Source organism: Mytilus edulis, chromosome 6 (genome assembly GCF_963676685.1).
Source record: "Mytilus edulis chromosome 6, xbMytEdul2.2, whole genome shotgun sequence".
Lineage (NCBI taxonomy): Eukaryota > Metazoa > Mollusca > Bivalvia > Mytilida > Mytilidae > Mytilus > Mytilus edulis.
In genome coordinates this window covers 91,626,417-91,644,203 of record NC_092349.1, presented here as the reverse complement: position 1 = coordinate 91,644,203, position 17,787 = coordinate 91,626,417, and the positions used below count along the sequence as shown (strand labels likewise).

Genomic DNA, 17,787 nt, shown 5'->3' with positions numbered 1-17,787 from the left:
ATTAAGAAAATAAAGAAAATGTAAGTAAAAGGTAGCCATGTCTATTGAACGATTTGAATGTTATTTGTTATTACATCTTGTATGATTGATTATTATTCCAACGAACGTTGTATTTCTTCGCCTTTTGATTCAATTATTTCCTGCATCTCAATAAATAAGTCGATCGAAAAGTTTCAAATGCAAATTTTACACGACCATTATCAATTTATCAAATTTAATTGAAAATCTTTTAGCTGTTAAAATGCTATGATTGAACCCTGTTCTTCAAAATGTTGCTACAAATGGTTTTCCCGCGGATTTATTGATTTGTCTTCCGCTACAACTAAATTCTCATGTAAAACTTATTACTGGATATAAAAGGCTCTGAAAACATGTTAGTTACATTCAAAGTCGCTTCTGTCGCTTTCAGGATATAATGAATATTTGGTAAAACATATTGGCGGTTTTGTTCACATCATCAATGGATCTGTTATATCTGTCTATACAAGGTAAGTTATTTATAACACATTACACACGTAGTTCTTCTTTCAGGCGTTGGGTACAACGTTAGTTGTTTACTAATATAAAATAACAAGCTTAAGTTCAAGTGCAGGGTTGTTTATCTGTGTACATTGTAATCGTAATTTGTTTGGCTGTATTCTCTTCGACTTTAACAGTACACATAGACTGTGTTTGAAGTTCAAATATATCAGTTAATTATCTTAAAATAATTGTTGTAAATCATGTTTCCTGTATCAATAAAAAATTAATTAAATATATTAAATCAGATTTTGTTATACATTTATCATTTCCTTTCCATTATGGTTTTTTATTTAGAGGGAAAGAATAAAAGCAAATACAATATCAAAAATGTCTGTTAATTGTGTTTTACATAAAATATATAGTTTATTAAAAGAAGAAAATTTCGTAACTCTTTTTCAATACAAGGAAGGTAAACCATTTAGGGTATTCCCAGCTCAATAGGTAACTCTTTGATGACTTGGAATATAATTATTACGACCAATTTTTAGAAATTTTGTAGTTTATAATGTGAATTATTCGAAGCTCTAATTATAAGATTTGTCTATCTCTTGAATAAATTTAACCTTTGGTTATGAATTTCAGTGCTCTTTACCATCGTATTTGGATTTTCCTTTCAAGTTCTTTGATACGAGAGCCCCCAGTGAGTCTTGCGTGGATTAAAAGCGTTTCTAAAGTACATTATTAGCATGGTATCGTTGATAACTGAGTAAATGTACGATACAAGTAGCGAATCACATATTTACATTGTAGGATGTAATAATTTTGTCAGCTAGGTAATTCGTGTAAAGCGAATTCCTTGATCAATCTTTTTTGGAGAACTTTCATGCTCTAAACATAAAAAACAAACGATATAAAAACACATATAGTCAACAGCAATAGTAACATTTATACTAATTATATTACTTCATATTTTTATATCACATACATATGTCAATTTTAAAATATTATATATTGGCTTTCCATCAACAAACTAACTTACTCAAAACGATTTTAATTGATGGTTTACTTTAATCATTTAGAGTAAGGTAGACCTTTAAACTAAGTTCGAATTATTTACACAAATACTATAAAAGGTAGATGTTGCTAATTATGGAAAGCAATTATAGTATTCTAAAGTTGGGTGGTAAGAACATTTCTTTTGCTTTACTTAATAATATCTCAAGTTTGAGGAATTATAACAGAATTTTTGAGGGAGATATACATATACAGTATGATTTGCTATCATAATTTTCTTTTGGCAGTACCCCAGTTCCCTCATTAGCATTAAAGATAATTTTTCAGATAAAGAGCCGTGGTTCAGTTGTATTTGAACCTGATCTGTAGTAAATACACTATCAATGATATAATATATTCCAATATCATACAACGGTTACTGAATAAGCTTACGTTTATGTATTCAGCACTGGTCTTTACTGGATAATAAAATAATCGGAAAACTATAACGGTAAGTGCTCCTATTTCGGGGCAGTGTATTTTTATTTTTTACCCATGCAATTTGCGGTCATATTATTGACGTTTCATTAAGTAGAGGAATATCGTAATCATCTGTCATTAAATGTTTATATTAACAGGAAGCATAATATATTTACCGTCACTGTTTAGATTTAGCATTCAACAATGGAAATCACAGGCAATCATTGAGACGTATGACTAGTTTAAAACTTGTTATATTGAATTAGGGCCGTTTGGTGTTGTACACATACCTGAAAGAGTCGTTGAAAGCGAAACTATTGAACATCCAGTGAACGTAACATGTAACGTTCCCATTTTGGCTTGACGTGGCTGCCTATTTGTACACCAAGACAACTTAACGAACGTTTAAGTACTTAAGATAGGGTTTTATTTATACCGGACTAGAGAAGTCCAATGGAGACCACATTTCTATACCGTTGTCAACCATTGTAGATTTTTTAAATTTATTTATTATATTTCATCTAGAATTCAAAGCATTTTCAGGATTGACCTTCATTTTCGGTTTTCTTCGTTCATTTTGAAAAACGGCATAAAAAATTACCAGGATACAGGTTGCCACATACACCACCCAGCTAGACTTTTGCTTATGTACACAGTATAATATGGAGGTGTTAAATAAGTTATTTAGGCAACCCCCTTTCAATATCTATAAAAAGATAACTTTGGAAACATAAAGGTTAAATTAACTGAACATATAACCATAACTATGAACAACTGTTAAAGGCCAATAAATGTAACATGTAAGTTACCAGCGGCCAACAATTAGAATGTCAAATCATAAAACACTTCTCTTAATCGATTCCAACATTAAAAAAAAATCTAAAATATTCGACTCAGTCCAGTAGTCGATTGATAGAAAGCCGTATCATAAAACCAATAAATTAACTCAAAAGTTTTCGACAGCCAAAAAGCTGATACTTTTTTTCGCCCCTTACCAGTGTTTCTTTGGTTCTTATAACGTGACGCTGTACTTTAAAAGATTCTGTCAGTATGTTGTTGTTCTATAATATGTCATTATGATATATTTCTATTATGAATTAGAAAATACGTTAAACCACAAACGTCAAAATTATTCAATCGCGTAGTGGAATGAACTATTTGAGGACTCTTATAAATTCTATAGAACATTTGGACTATTTTAAATCTCGGTCTATTTCTGAAATTAATTCTTACATATTTTTGATTGTTAGCCCTGTATGCTAACAATGCCCATGTGCAATTTTAAAATTGTTTGTATAAACATTAAACGACAAAAATATGTGACGTATAAAATTTTCTGACGTCAGACACGCGAAGCAATGCATTTATTTGTAGATAGATGTTTTGTGTTGTGTTAAATTGTTTCTTTTAAAATTACACGATGATGACTGCTGTACCCATATTTTGACTATCTTATTTATTATGTATGTTTAGTTCACGCACCATAGTAAATATAACGGAATTTGATGAGACTGTCAATAAAGTGAGAGGTTTAGCGCTATAAAACCAGGTTTAATCCACCATTTTCTACATTTGAAAATGCCTGTATCAAGTCAGGAATATGACAGTTCTTGTCCATTAGTTTTTGATGTATTTTTCATTTGATTTTGCCATGTGATTAGGGACTTTCCTATTTGATTATCCTCTGAGTGCGGAATTTTCGTGATTTTACCTTTTTTTAGAACATGAAAAAAATACAACTAAAGTAGAAAGTCAAAGGTCTTGTGTTCCAATTTAGTGAGAAGAAATGTGATTTTGTTTCAATACACAATTTGTACATTCAAATTTTTGATAAACAAAATGAATCATTCAAACAACAACGAATTAGCGGCTAGAGAATGACACCCATATGAGACTTAAAGTTTACCATATATAGATAGTATATATAGCTGTATACACTAATACGTCTTCTTCTTCTAAGATAAACGTTGTTAAAAACATGTATTTCTTTTTCACTTAATACAATCAATGAGATGGTACATTTTGTCACTTATTTAGTTCATTAATCATAACCATTAACATAAGTGGAAAATAGAGTATAAAAGTCAAATAACTATGAAGTTTCTATGGTCAAGAAAGTCTTATGAAAAGACCGAATAATTACGAAGTTTCTTATGTATATAGTTCTTACGAACAAGTTTATATGTATATAGTTTACTTAATATGATTGTAGATTTACAGATCTCTAGACAAATCAAATTTCATCTAAAGATGCCAACAAGAAACTGTATAAATGCGCCAATCAATACTGATAAAGAATCTTTGTAGATAGACGACCTCTGGGAAACTTGTTGACTGTTTTACTGTTATTCATGTAAATTCTATTACTGTTTATAGGTAGTTATTGTATTCTCCGAGGGACGTATAATTATCCTGCTTAATATAGCTGGAAATTATCAAAGTCAATTTACTTAGCACTGTTACGTGCAAACCAACTCTAATTTGCTATACCGTATGTGAAGGACTAGCAATCTAAATCAAATTACACATAATGAAAAGTCTATAATGGAAAAAGTCCTAGAGTCAAATCAAATTGTAGTAAAAAAAGCCCATAATATCAAATGAAATCTTAGAATTGTAGAAAAACGCCAACGATAACTAGTATGTTATTGCCAATTAGAGGAGCGTACTACATGATGATAATGGATGGCTGTTAAGTTTGTGTCCGATGGCAAATCAAATGCATATTCAGGACGAGAATATGCTAATGCATTATGAACATTAAAACTGTTTTGCTCTGTAAAAGACCCCATTCTGAGTTGTCTTTTAAGCGTGCTTTAACTCACAAGGTAACAGTTTGACATGTCAATTTACCCGTTAACATAATTCTGACTGTGAGCCAACCAGTCTTCATCAATATTTATTGATGCTGCGTTATTAGCTGAGAAGCAGCAAATACCAATTTCAAAGTCTGTGATTAAACCCGGCTTGGTTCGAACCAACAACCTCCTTTACTGGATGATATCAAGGTTCAACAAGTCCACCGAGGTCTTGCATTTACAAAAAAAAATTGAGCACAACTTACGTACTTCTATAACTGAGTAAAGTGTTATAACTGAGAGCCCACGCATTGTTCACTAGATGCAGAAGTATTTTTACTAACGGTGAAGATTGCAACTAATTTAATTCAATTGCTGTTCTGATAAATAAATTATGATAATAAAGATACTATAGAATAAAAAAAAAACCATTCATATATGAAATTAAATTAAGAATACTTAAACATTTTGGAAAGTGGTAGGGTTAATTATAAAAGCATTTAATTCCTATCAGCTTTTTTTTAATCATTTACTGAAATTCATTAAGCAGTAGAGAACATCAACTCAATTCTACTTTTATAAAGCTTTGTAAAATTCTTTAAATTTGTATATTACCAAGTCGTTTGGAATTTTGGGTCTTTAACATTGTTTAATGCTCTTAAACTTTATACTTGGTTTGTTTTTTTAATGGTTTAGATCTAAACGTCAACAAAGAGTCGGATGTAACAAAACGCGCGTGTAGTGAAATTCAAGTCGCATTCAATTTATAGGATATAAAGTAGATTTTGACCAGACCACATACATATCTAAACCATATGGAAACGCCTTTTCTTACAAAAACAAAAACGAATTGTAATACAACTGTTTATGTAAATTGTCTTGTGTTGATCATCAAGTGACAGTCTTTGTAAAAAACAGGCAATTTAGGTAAAAATCAAAACATGATCAGAAAAAACCCACCAAGCTAATCATGCTAATTAATACTAACCATCATCCTGAGTTAAAAATAATTAGTCTTTTGTTTGTGTGTGTCTGGTAAAATCAAATAATTTGGTTAGAAAATTGGTTAGAATGATAGCAAATTACAGAGTTATCTCCCCTTATTCAATTTACGTTATTTTTGTGCTTAACTACATATTATGAACTAAAATCAATGTCAAATTGGGTGGGTTTTTTTGGTCATGTTTTCTGACTGCCTGATTCTTAGGCAGACTGGCACTTAATTCATCGATTTAATAAATATTATGTGAAGTATTGGTAAACCATATTAACAAAAACTTTATATTATTGCACGTTAGACTACTATATACATAAGATCTATCCAAAGACTACCAGAATAAAAATATGAAAATACATCTTCAAAAGGGGAAATACTGGATTGACCACGAGTTCGATAACATATAGTCACAATGAAAGGCAGACGACAAATTTTTGATAAACGTCGCGTCAAACTTTTTGTTGCTAGACATTAGCCGCTAGAAAGCTCACGATCTCTATTTACAGAACCATGCCGTCTAAACAATCGCTGGGTGACATTATCGAACTTTTAATTTGAGATTGCCTGATTAAACAAACTTCGTTTTTTAAAGCATATCAAACCATCTATCTCCATTATAACTGTAGCTGTCAATCAGATGGCTGAATTACCAAACAAGATAATCACATTCGTATGCAAAAGTAAAACATTTATCATTCTTTAATAATTCATACTTTATACGATGTCTCTGTATTTAAAGTAGAAAACATGAGCCTGAAATAGTGATCCTCACTATAGATTCCATTAATGCTATCATATCTTCCTCGTTGATAATCGAACATAGACTACATATAATGTGAATCAACAGCTTGGCTCAGAATTATGGAGAAAAATGCAACAATTATATTGATCTATAGTATGATTGGGGAAACACCAGGTGGGATGATTGGGGAATCGGCACTTTGCTTAGTTTTTATACTTTGTTTGATCAATTCAACAATGACGTAGCATTACAACAATAAAACAACTCTAAACTTTGGAGTTCACGAGAAGTAAAACTGCAATTTCTTCCTGTTAAAAAAACGAGATTAAAAAACGAAAAATTTAAAATTACAGTTATAATGTAAAGTAATTGGACAAGTGCGTTTTTATTGTACAAATATGGCATATTAACATTATAAGATTGGACGTACAACATTAGACACGTGTATTAAGACAACTGCATTTTAAGTAAATGGTTTACTTTTTAAATTGTTATTTGTATGGAGAGTTGTCTCATTGGCACTCACACCACATCTTCCTATATCTAGTTATATATATATATGCTATTAAATAATTGCTCATTATACTTTGTTAGTGATGTAATAATTGCTCAATTTACTTTCTAGAATATGGACTAATTGTTCGATGATGTAACAAGCCAACTATGATCTTGCTAAGGACATGATATCACCCGTTCTAATAATCTGGGCATTCCTGTCAGTTCTGGTTTCCGGTTTAACTACGTATGCATTCGTTCAGCCTGTGTGGCTTGTTGGTTCAAATTTGTTGGATACGTTTGGAATGATAAGTTTGTGTTTATCAAGAACAGTATTTCCCGGAGGAAGCTTAAAACAGGAATGTGAGTTTTATGGTGGATATTTTAATTTGGGAAACTTGCCGTCTGGAGCATGGCAGGCGGCGTGCGTTTTATATGGAGCAGGATGTGTCCTACTTTCATGCGGAGCATTCTTAGCTGTTTGTACATCGTGTATACCATGTGATGTTGTTAGGACTGTTACAGTTATGGCGGGATACGTACAGTTTGTAGCAGGTAAGTTGTTAAAAATGTTTAGCCATATGTCCGGAAGGTTGTCAGAACGGTAACAGATATCGCAGGCTATATATAATAAAGCAAATGAGTTATCACTGCCAATGAAACAACTAAATGACACAGAAGTTGAAAAACATGTTTCACCGTATGGCCATCAACAATGAGCAGAGCCCATACCGCACAGTCAGCTATGAAATGCCCCAAAATGACAACGTAAAACAATTAAATGAGAAAACTAACGGTCTAATGTATGTTAAAAAAAAATGAACGAAAAATAAATATGTAAAATAGTAACAGACAACAATGTCCAGGTTGTAGCTTGAACGGTAACTGTAACTGCCGCAATGGTCACAACTGATTGCAGTTTTATTGGTTGTGTATTTACCCACACATATAAACCTATACATGTTTGCTAAACAGATTTAATACACGTGCATTTTCTTTGTTTCCATAAGCAGCACAATACTCTACTATCGGACTGCCTAAAAAAGAGCACATTTTCGAAAACAAGTTTTCAAATTACTTTTCACTAAGCAATTACTCAGTTTAGATCCAGAGTCCAATTCGATGCCTTGGAAACAATTTTCCAATTTAATGTTACATTGATGTAAAACAAGTCTTAGACAATTCACGTGGTACCAGTTAAAAATCATCGTTGCTAACACCAAAGACAAATAATATAATCTTGTGGATGGAGTAAACATAACCCAAACAATTTATCATGACTGCTTTAGAGGAAAATTTAAGAGACAATAATAACACATTGGTAAACCCTAATAATGTCAAATAATCGCCATTTGTTATGTTATATACATGTCAATATTTATCTAATTATTGGATTACAAAAAGTTATATCATTTTTACAAGATGTAGCACACCGCATGAGATAACAATTTCATTATCGTAATATACTTCATCTTTTTTCAAGATATCGTTTACATAACAATTTTCTACAGCAAATTCCCTACGTTTTTTGTAGTTGTTAGTTAATTGTAACACCAATAACTTAACTATCTGTTAACATAAACATTATGTTATGTTTGTGTAATCAGTGCCAAGGGAAGGTTTTTATAGCAAAGTGTTGTAAAATTGTACCATTTGTTAAATTGGAAATGCAAAAACATATTATTACATACCAGTATCTTATTAAGATTGGACAATATTGTAGAATAACGAGTTACATATACAAATTAATCAAACTTAATGGCTTTGAAACAAACACAAATAATAGATAGTAATTTAATATACACACGTAAAGAAGATACTTTGCTGAAATAGTTTACACGTGAGATAGATACTCACTGACACAATTTACACGTGCCGTGGAAACCTAGTGACACAATTGATTTTTTAAACACGCGGTAGAAACCTCATGGCATAATGTAAACGTGCGATAGTTACTAAGCCAATTTCCAAGTGAGGAAGACTTGGACTAATACATCTTATATGGATTTTTAAAAATTCTAAAGAACTGCTGTATAATTTTTAATCACGGTCTGTTTCTGTAGTTAATTCTAACCTAACTTTTGATTTAACAAGCCTGCATACCGCCATTCTCCATGTGAAATTTTAATTGTTTTGTATAGACATTGAACGACAAAATTTCTTTTGTGTGACGTTCAAAACACGCGAAACAAGGAAAGTTTGTTTTTAATTTGATAGATGTTTTTTGTGTTTTTTGTATATGTTTAAAATTGAGAATGGAAATGGGGAATGTGTCAAAGAGACAACAACCCGACCAAATAAAAAACAACAGCAGAGGGTCACCAACAGGTCTTCAATGTAGCGAGAAATTCACGTTTTGTTTGTCTTGATATTGTAACACAGTGACTGCTTTTACCATATTGTAACTATTTTACCGATTATGTCCATTTTGTTCACTCATCGTTGTAAAACTAACGGAATTTGATGCGACTGTCATAAGAGTGAGAGGTTTAGCGCTATAAAACAAGGTCTCCACATTTGAAAATACCTCTACCAAGTCAGGAATATGACAGTTGTTGTCTATTCGTTTGATGTGTGTTATCCTTTGATTTTGCCATTTGATTAGGGACTCTCCATTTGAATTTTCCTCCGAGTTCAGTATTTTTGTGATGTTACTTTTTACAAGTGCGGTAGATACTAACTGATACAATTAGCATAAGAGGTAGATACATACTGACACAGCTCCACATGACGATTAATGACACAACAACATGTGAAGTAGATTTATATTAAATAGATTAACAATGTCTTGAACTCAGGATATTTAAAACGAAAAAAAATATGATAAGCATTTTCTCAACACGACTCTGAAGATAAGAAACAAAGATGAAATATCATTATATCTTTTTCACGAGAAAATTGCACTTAACTTAAATGAAAATGATTATTTCCTTATCAACTGTATGTTTTACACTCAATAGCGTTGTGTTTGAAAAGAAGGCGCTGATCGAGTGTTTGGGTTTAATAGGTGTGCAACCTAAACAAATGCGACATGCAGAACGACGCAATTGTTTTAATTCAGTTTTATTTTTAGTCTTAATCTAATTATAAAAGAAATAAGATTTTCCATTAGATTTCAACGATGGCAAAACGAAGCAATTCTTTTGGATTTATATTTTTAGTTGTATGCTAAGAAATGAGATTATCCTGCGATTTAAGTGCGGAGGAGGACATTAATTTGGAGGGATTAATTTTTATGGGTCTCAATCTTCCCCATTTCAATCACCAGCATGTTTCTGCATCAGCTGATCGGGTTTCAATGGAATGGTTAAATACTTTGATCACAAATTAGATGTCATAACACCTATAAAGAAGTGAATGTTGCATGGTTTTGTTTTACTTATGCATATTTTATATCCTACTGCCTTTTCCTTTATTACGACCTAAATCTATTTGTTAATCAATATCATTACTGCGTTTTTTATAAGGATTTCTTTATTTGATTACCAATGGACTGTATAATTTGATAAAGGAATTTGAATAATTGGAGTCCTTTAAAATATAAAAAGAGTTCTTGAAATATAAAACAGCTCTGTCAATCGTAATTAGCAATTGAATTTCAAGCACGTAAAGATATAAAATAGCGTTATTATACAGTTCAGGTTATAGTCGGCAAAAGGATAAAGTTTGATTTATCGCCAATTAAATAATCAACCGATCTCATAAAATAATGAATTGTAATAATTTTAAATCAGACACGATTAAAATATCGATTTCTGCTCAGTTTTCGTTTAATTTTTTACAAGCTAGCTAAAGTTTATTACTTTTATGGGGTTGTTATGAATTAGACCATTACTTTTCTCGTTTATATTGTTTTACATTTTTCACGTCGGAACCTTTTACTGTCTGCGTTTTTTTACTGTCTGCGTTTTTTTGTCACTGCCGAAGGCTGTACAATGACCCATATGATTGATTATCCTTGTCTCATGGGTTTTCCTTCTATTAAGAATGTATTGTGACGTCACAATTTCCATTGGAAAAGCCATGGATAGTACGAATTCTTATGACGTACGAAAATATAGGATCTTACCATATTTTCACTTCATTTGAGTTCTAGTAAATAGTTGTCTCATGATTGGCAATTATACCGCATCTCAGACGTTGCAGCGTATGTATACACCCAACACACTTTAAGCAAGTCAATAATTGAGGTTAATAGGCATCTGTACATAACCTTTTTTTTATTTTGTATAATGACTTGCAATTCAAATTGACCTAATATATTAAGTTTTTAAAAATATTATTGTTTTACATTCAACTTTTTTTTCTGAAATATTTGTTTGTTTTTCCTCATCTCAAATTGAAATTAAAAAAAGTAGAGTAAAGAAACATGCAAAGAACAAGTAAAGCCGTAGCATAAGTCTTTAAGTTCAGTCTTTGATAAATGATTTTGTAGTCGGTAAACAACACTGTGAAAATGAGTTCAATACTCTCAGTATTATGTAATGTAGATTTCTATAATCATGTATATTTTGAATATTGGAATATTGCATGTCTTCTATGATTGATGTTTACTTGTCTTTTTGAATGGTATATCATCAGAAAATGATAATAGATCGGTTTTATCTAACATGCGATATTTACATTGATAGTAATACTAGTTACATCTTACTTAATATTGAGAATTTTATTTGGAAATGATATGCAAGTTTTGATTGTCCCTTATTATCTGATGGCTCTTTTATTTTATTTCATGGAAACAAGACAATAATTATTCAGAAGCTTTATTTGAGAGACGTTTTATAGATGTCAATGATAGATGTGCACACCCCGCATCACTTTGACAATATAGTGAAGATTTATTGCTGGTCAGAAAGATCAAAAAGGGTCCAATCGTACATTCTAAATTATGTCTAGGCTACTGCAACTTGACATGCAAAACCTTGAAATAAATTCATCATAGATACCAGGACTAAATTTTGTATATACACCAGACCAATCAGAGAATGGCAGTTATGTGGAAAGAAAAACAATTCATACAGACTGCATCACTCAATCACTCAATTACAGTTTTCGCTCATCAGTAATTTTTACGATCGCTGATTTATAATAAACGTTTGAAAACAAACATACGTTTGAATGGTGCAACAGTTGTCAGTATTTACAAGATAATTAGTTTTATGTAAAAGATATCTTATAGTTTACGTTGTCTTGTAGCACACATTTAACGTTTGAATGGTAATGCTTGTTATACGTTATCTGAAAAAAATAATGATTTATTTTCATCTACAAATTGTTGTACAACTTCTATAATATCTTACAAATATTGTAAGTTTTTCTATAAGACATCGCCATTGATGGTAACAGACTGCATTACCAATCTCTCAATTACAGTTTTCGCTCATCAGTAATTTTTACGATCGCTGATTTATAATAAACGTTTGAAAGAGGGGCGAAAGATACCAAAGGGACAGTCAAACTCATAAATCTAAAACAAACTGACAATGCCAATGAAAAAGACAAACAAACAACAGCACACACGACACAACATAGAAAACTAAAGAATAAACAACACGAACCCCACCCAAAAACTAGGGGTGATCTCAGGTGCTCCGGAAGGGTAAGCAGATCCTGCTCCACATGTTGCACCCGTCGTGTTGCTTATGTGAAAACAAATCCGGTAAATAGTCTAATTCGGTAGGTCACATTCATAAAAGGGAACGGGATTGTAGTTACGACGTAAGGAACATATCCGATATAATTTGTGAAACGGTTATTCCATAACGGTCAACCACTCGTGATGGCGTTCGTCAAATTTACGAAGGGATGATTTCAACTTAACCATTTGGAACTCTTGGTTTAATAGCTTCCTTGTGAGCAGCAACCCTCTATCAAGAAAATCATGATAGGAAATGCAAGCACGGGAATATCGTATCAATTGGGAGATATATACCCCGCATGCAGGTGCTGCTGGAATGTTGCTACTTAGAAATGGAAAGTTCACAATTGGAAAGCTGAAATCATCTCTTTTGTCGTAAAGTTTTGTTTTCAACCGACCCTCATTGTCAATTTCTAGATGTAAGTCAAGATATGAGGCCGACTTAAGTGTATCTGTAGTATCCTTTATCTGTAGCTCGATTGGATAGATGCGTTCCACATAGTCACCAAATTTTGAATTATTTAGTGAAAGAACATCATCTATATAGAAAAAAGTAGAGTTAAAGGATATTGCTAACTTCTTATCTTTCTTCCTAAGAAGTTCCTGCATGAAGTCAGCCTCATAATAATAAAGAAACAAGTCGGCAAGTAGAGGGGCACAGTTTGTTCCCATTGGAATGCCGACAGTCTGTTGAAAAACACGTCCTCTGAACGTAACAAATATGTTGTCAATCAAGAAATCAAGCATCTTGATAATATCAGTTTCAGAGAATTTTTTGTTCGAATCAGAGTGATCTTTTACAAAGTAGGATTTATCCCTCCCTAAGACAAAATACTTGTATCTACGTTGGCCATTCTTTTTTACGACGCAAAGCAATACCAACTCTTTTAATTTGTCTTCTAGTTTGGAATGTGGAATACTAGTGTACAGAGTAGAAGAGTCAAATGTTTTAATACGGTTACAAGATGAGAGTTAGATTGTATGTACTCTAAATGATCTTTGGAATTTTTAAGTGTCCACATCTGATTCACGTCCCCTCTAGAATAGGTAGTTTCAGCATGATCTTGAACTTCTCTCTCCGCTATATAGATAATGTTTTCTCAATAAATGACTCAAACTTAGTGACTTTGTTAAACGCATCTACCCAAAAGATCTCAAAAATAAAGTATACCCCAGATACATGCAGCAAAATCTGAATCGTTTATTGACTTGTATCTAGTTATTGACAATGAGGGTCGGTGGAAAACTGAACTTCATGTCAAAAAGAGATGATGTCAATATTCAAATTGTGAACTTTCTATTTTTATGTAGAAACAAAACAGCAGCGCCTGAATATGTATATTATATCATGTATATGTACAAGCTGTTGTGGTTTTTTTTTTTTGGAGCCTGCGTTTCCTATTTAACGTTTACTTGGTACAATGATTGTTGCTAAAAAAAAGAAGATATTGAACCTTGCAGGGTTTATAATGGAAAAGTTGGTATCATTCCTTCAAAATCATTTTGATGACGCCATCACAGCTGCCACAGATTGCCGTGGAAATTATTCAATCGCCGTAGCCTCTGTTGCTGGTGACAATACCGAATTGCTACTTATCGCCGTTTCAGCTTAATATCCCTCTGAAACACCTATTGTTTTGGAATTTGTTTTGCTCAAGTCTTCTGAGACACCTGTTATTTTGGGATTTGTGCTGCTCAAGTATTTCGTTTTCTGTGAAGTGCTATGTGTTATTTGTATTTTTTGGTTTTTTTTTTAACTTTAAATGTTTGATTGTCTGTTAAGTATCTTTTGTCTCTTTTAAAACTTTATTGAAGAAGGCAAGTTTGGCAACATTGCTACGTTTCTTGCTAGTAGGTTTTGATTATCTGAGACTAAACACAAATACAAAAAATAGTGCAGAAAATTAAAAATACGATTTTTTAAAGGAATAATTGAGTTTGTCCTGTGGTTTGTAACAAGCACTAAGTATGGGGAAAACGGTACTATTAATTCTGCCTAAGGCGACAATATTAACATTATCTAAGTTTACCACTTTTTATGATAAAAACCTGGATAAAACAGTTAAATAAAATTAACGGTACCAATTTTCTTGAACCAGATGCGCATTACGACAATACATGTCTCTTCAGTGATGCTCGGGGCCAAAATATGTGGTGTTCGTACTTTATTATTCTGTTTTAAAAATTAAAGCCAAATAGTATCATGACAACTTCCAACGGAAGTTGTTTATGTTATCCATGCCCACCGTCATTTTGCACCAAATTTATGAAATTTTGGAAGACTTAGTCTTTTTGAATAATTCTCTAGAAAATATTTCAATGGGTTTCAAAATTTATTATTGTAAATATACACACTGCAGTTATTCATAAATAAATAAAAATATATTGTACTCTTACATCCATCACAGCCCTGCTAATTTGACTTCCTTCACCTGCCTTAGGGACACAAAAGGCCAACCTAATGCTGGGAAAATGTAATAGTACCGTTTTCCCAATAAGTATATACTTATTCAAATAGTGCAAAAGAAGTTTCCAAACTCAGTATTTTTTTTAGTCTTCTTAAAATGGTAAAGTATGTGGGTAATAGAACTTTCACGCTTTTGTCATTGGGATTAACACATATTGAGCCGGTAGTAAAATACCGTAATAGTCATGGACATTGGACGTTTGGGGAAATGGGAAATATGTGTTTTGAATGGTTATGAATAAAATGGCTGAAAATAGTTAACATATGCAAAACTGAGATTTTACATTTTTGGGGTCATATTTCTTTTTTTCCTCCAACAATTTCTTTTATGATTAGTCATTGAGATTGTTAAAACAGTTTGAGCGAGAAACATATTACCTATGAATTCTGCTTATTTAATAACAATACAGGAAGTGAAGAGAATCATATACATTTGGGCACTATCAATTATTATAATCAATAAAACGGAAACGGTAGATGATGCGTTGTTTCCAATCGGAAATAAGAAATTCTATCTAGTGTAAAATCAATCATTTTCAAAATTTGGAAGGAAAATTAAATGTAGTCAGCAAAATCAATATAACCATATAAAAAACGGTAAGATTTCAGATTATTAATGAATTAGAACAAACGTATTGTTTTTATTCGAATTTAACTGATGTTGGATACATTCCATTGGCTCGCAAGAAAGCCAAAATCTTAAAATGTGAAAGCTCCTTATGAACATAGAATCAATGGTAAAAACCTTAAATGTCGACAAATACAAATTTAACGTTAACGGTTAGAAGATATAAATGTCTGCTATTCTAATCTGTAACATCTTTCCAGAATATTTGAAGTTTATTCCAAAAACACATTTTTTTTTATGTCGTTCGAGATTAAATTGTTAGCATGACCTCTTATTGGAACAGTCTGATTCCATTGCAATCCACGAGTTTTCACTTTAATGTGTGGCTTTGTTTCTAGATTTATGATCTGTCTATTTTTATATTACACAAACAAAACGTTAAAAATTATACACCCAATTAGCACAACAAACAAACAAAAGAAACGAAAGCAGGAAAACAACAAATGCACAAAAATCAATGAAACCCAATTGAAACCTTAAAAGAAAGGGTAGAAATAAGTCGAGAAACAACGAAATTTTAAAACAAACACGACCACCTGAAACCTTAGTCGTATGTCTGTGAAAATATGGTTATATTTATTTCTCTTATTTTATGGAAATTTATCCCTTTCCGAACCCATTGTATAAAAAAATTTAATCCACGTGTGGTTGCCGATGATCTCAAAAAATCATTTGATGATTTTAAGGGTCACAACCTTTTAAGCTAACTTGATGAATCAAAATATACTAACAGGTGTCAATGAAATTGACAACTTTGTGGAATTTAAAAGGCACTCGTAGGAGATTTTCGTTCAACAAAAAAAGAAAATTCATTTTTAGTCATTAGAGAAACAGATTCTTACATAGTTACTCGTGGATTATCCGATTTATCGAATCTCGATGGTTTAAATATAAATTGTAAAGTCCTCGCCGAGGCTCGGACTTGAAAATTGATAATTTAAGTATCTCGATTGGATAAATCCGATAAACCACTGTTATCAATGTAAGAATCTATATTTACATCACCAAACATCTTATCATTTTCCTAATGCTAATGTGTGACATATTTTTCTATTTCAGTCCTGGTAATGATTGCAGGATTATTTATATATCCACTAGGATTTGGATCATCGTTTATAAGACAATACTGTGGATCTAAGTCCGTCATGTATCAGACCTACGATTGCTCTATAGGCTGGAGTTTTGTACTGGCTATAACAGGGACGTGCCTAGCCATGTTTTGTCCAGTTCTTTCACGGTTTACAGACATGAAAGGGCGCGACATAATGCCGTAATCGGTATATTCTTGGGCGTTATTACGAAAAGACTAAAGCATAAAACAAAAGACAAATCGAACTCATTAATAACTAACCTTAAAATGGATATAAGCTCTTCGAGACGGAATAAATGTGTATGAAAAAATGAGTAGTCTTTTATAATGAATTCCTTATACATTACTGCTGATAGACTTATTTAGCATAAGTATTTATATGTACATCTAGTTCAAATAATAAAATTAAATCTGGAATGTTAAAATCATCGCAACCGTCTACAATAGTACACATAGGAAAACTTTAATAGCTGTATAAAACTAGAACATGTAGAATTAGTAGTGAGTAGTGTTCAAGCTTGATAGAGAATGATTTGTTTTAAATAATGATCTCCAAGGCTTAATAGGCCTTTATCGTGTCAAAGCAATAATTAAATGAACAATTATCGTTGGTATTTGTCAAGTTGTTTTATTGTTTCGTTTTATTAATAAAATTTATTTATAGATGCCTTATGTCTACATAAAAAAGATGTTGGTAAACGGGCGGATCCTGCCATCTTAAAAGGGGTAGGAGTTTCAGCCATATGTCTCGATTCAAAATTATTTATCGTCAAAAAAAGGGATATTCCAACCTCTGGACCCCTCCTTATTTGGAATATTAATAACATCTAGGGTATGCTTCAAAAATACAACACTGCAGCAGCACTGTCAAATTAGACGTAATCTTCATCTATTCTTGATACCAAAAGAAAAAGAAACAACAAACTACAGCGAGAAGAAAAGAAACAACTTATCTCGAACCTAGTCTATGATAATCTTTTCAGCTAACGAGCACAGG

The 17,787-nt window shown here is 31.9% G+C and overlaps 1 protein-coding gene across 1 annotated transcript; it reads left to right on the top strand.

Annotated features, from left to right (window-relative positions):
* Positions 1-230: 230 nt before the first annotated feature.
* On the top strand, positions 231-17,456 carry LOC139528891 (LHFPL tetraspan subfamily member 2a protein-like). The gene is made up of 3 exons (XM_071325129.1): positions 231-488; positions 7,098-7,522; positions 16,760-17,456. The coding sequence occupies exons 2-3, from the start codon at positions 7,153-7,155 to the stop codon at positions 16,972-16,974; spliced, it is 585 nt and encodes a 194-aa protein (XP_071181230.1). The 5' UTR covers positions 231-488; positions 7,098-7,152; the 3' UTR covers positions 16,975-17,456.
* Positions 17,457-17,787: the final 331 nt, after the last annotated feature.

What these genes read in the sequence shown, in the direction of transcription:
- LOC139528891 (XM_071325129.1), top strand. Translation starts at nt 7,153, where the DNA reads ATGATATCACCCGTTCTAATAATCTGGGCATTCCTGTCAGTTCTGGTT. An exon ending in ATACGTACAGTTTGTAGCAG is followed by an intron (nt 7,523 to 16,759) that starts GTAAGTTGTTAA and finishes TTTCTATTTCAG; the next exon opens with TCCTGGTAATGATTGCAGGA.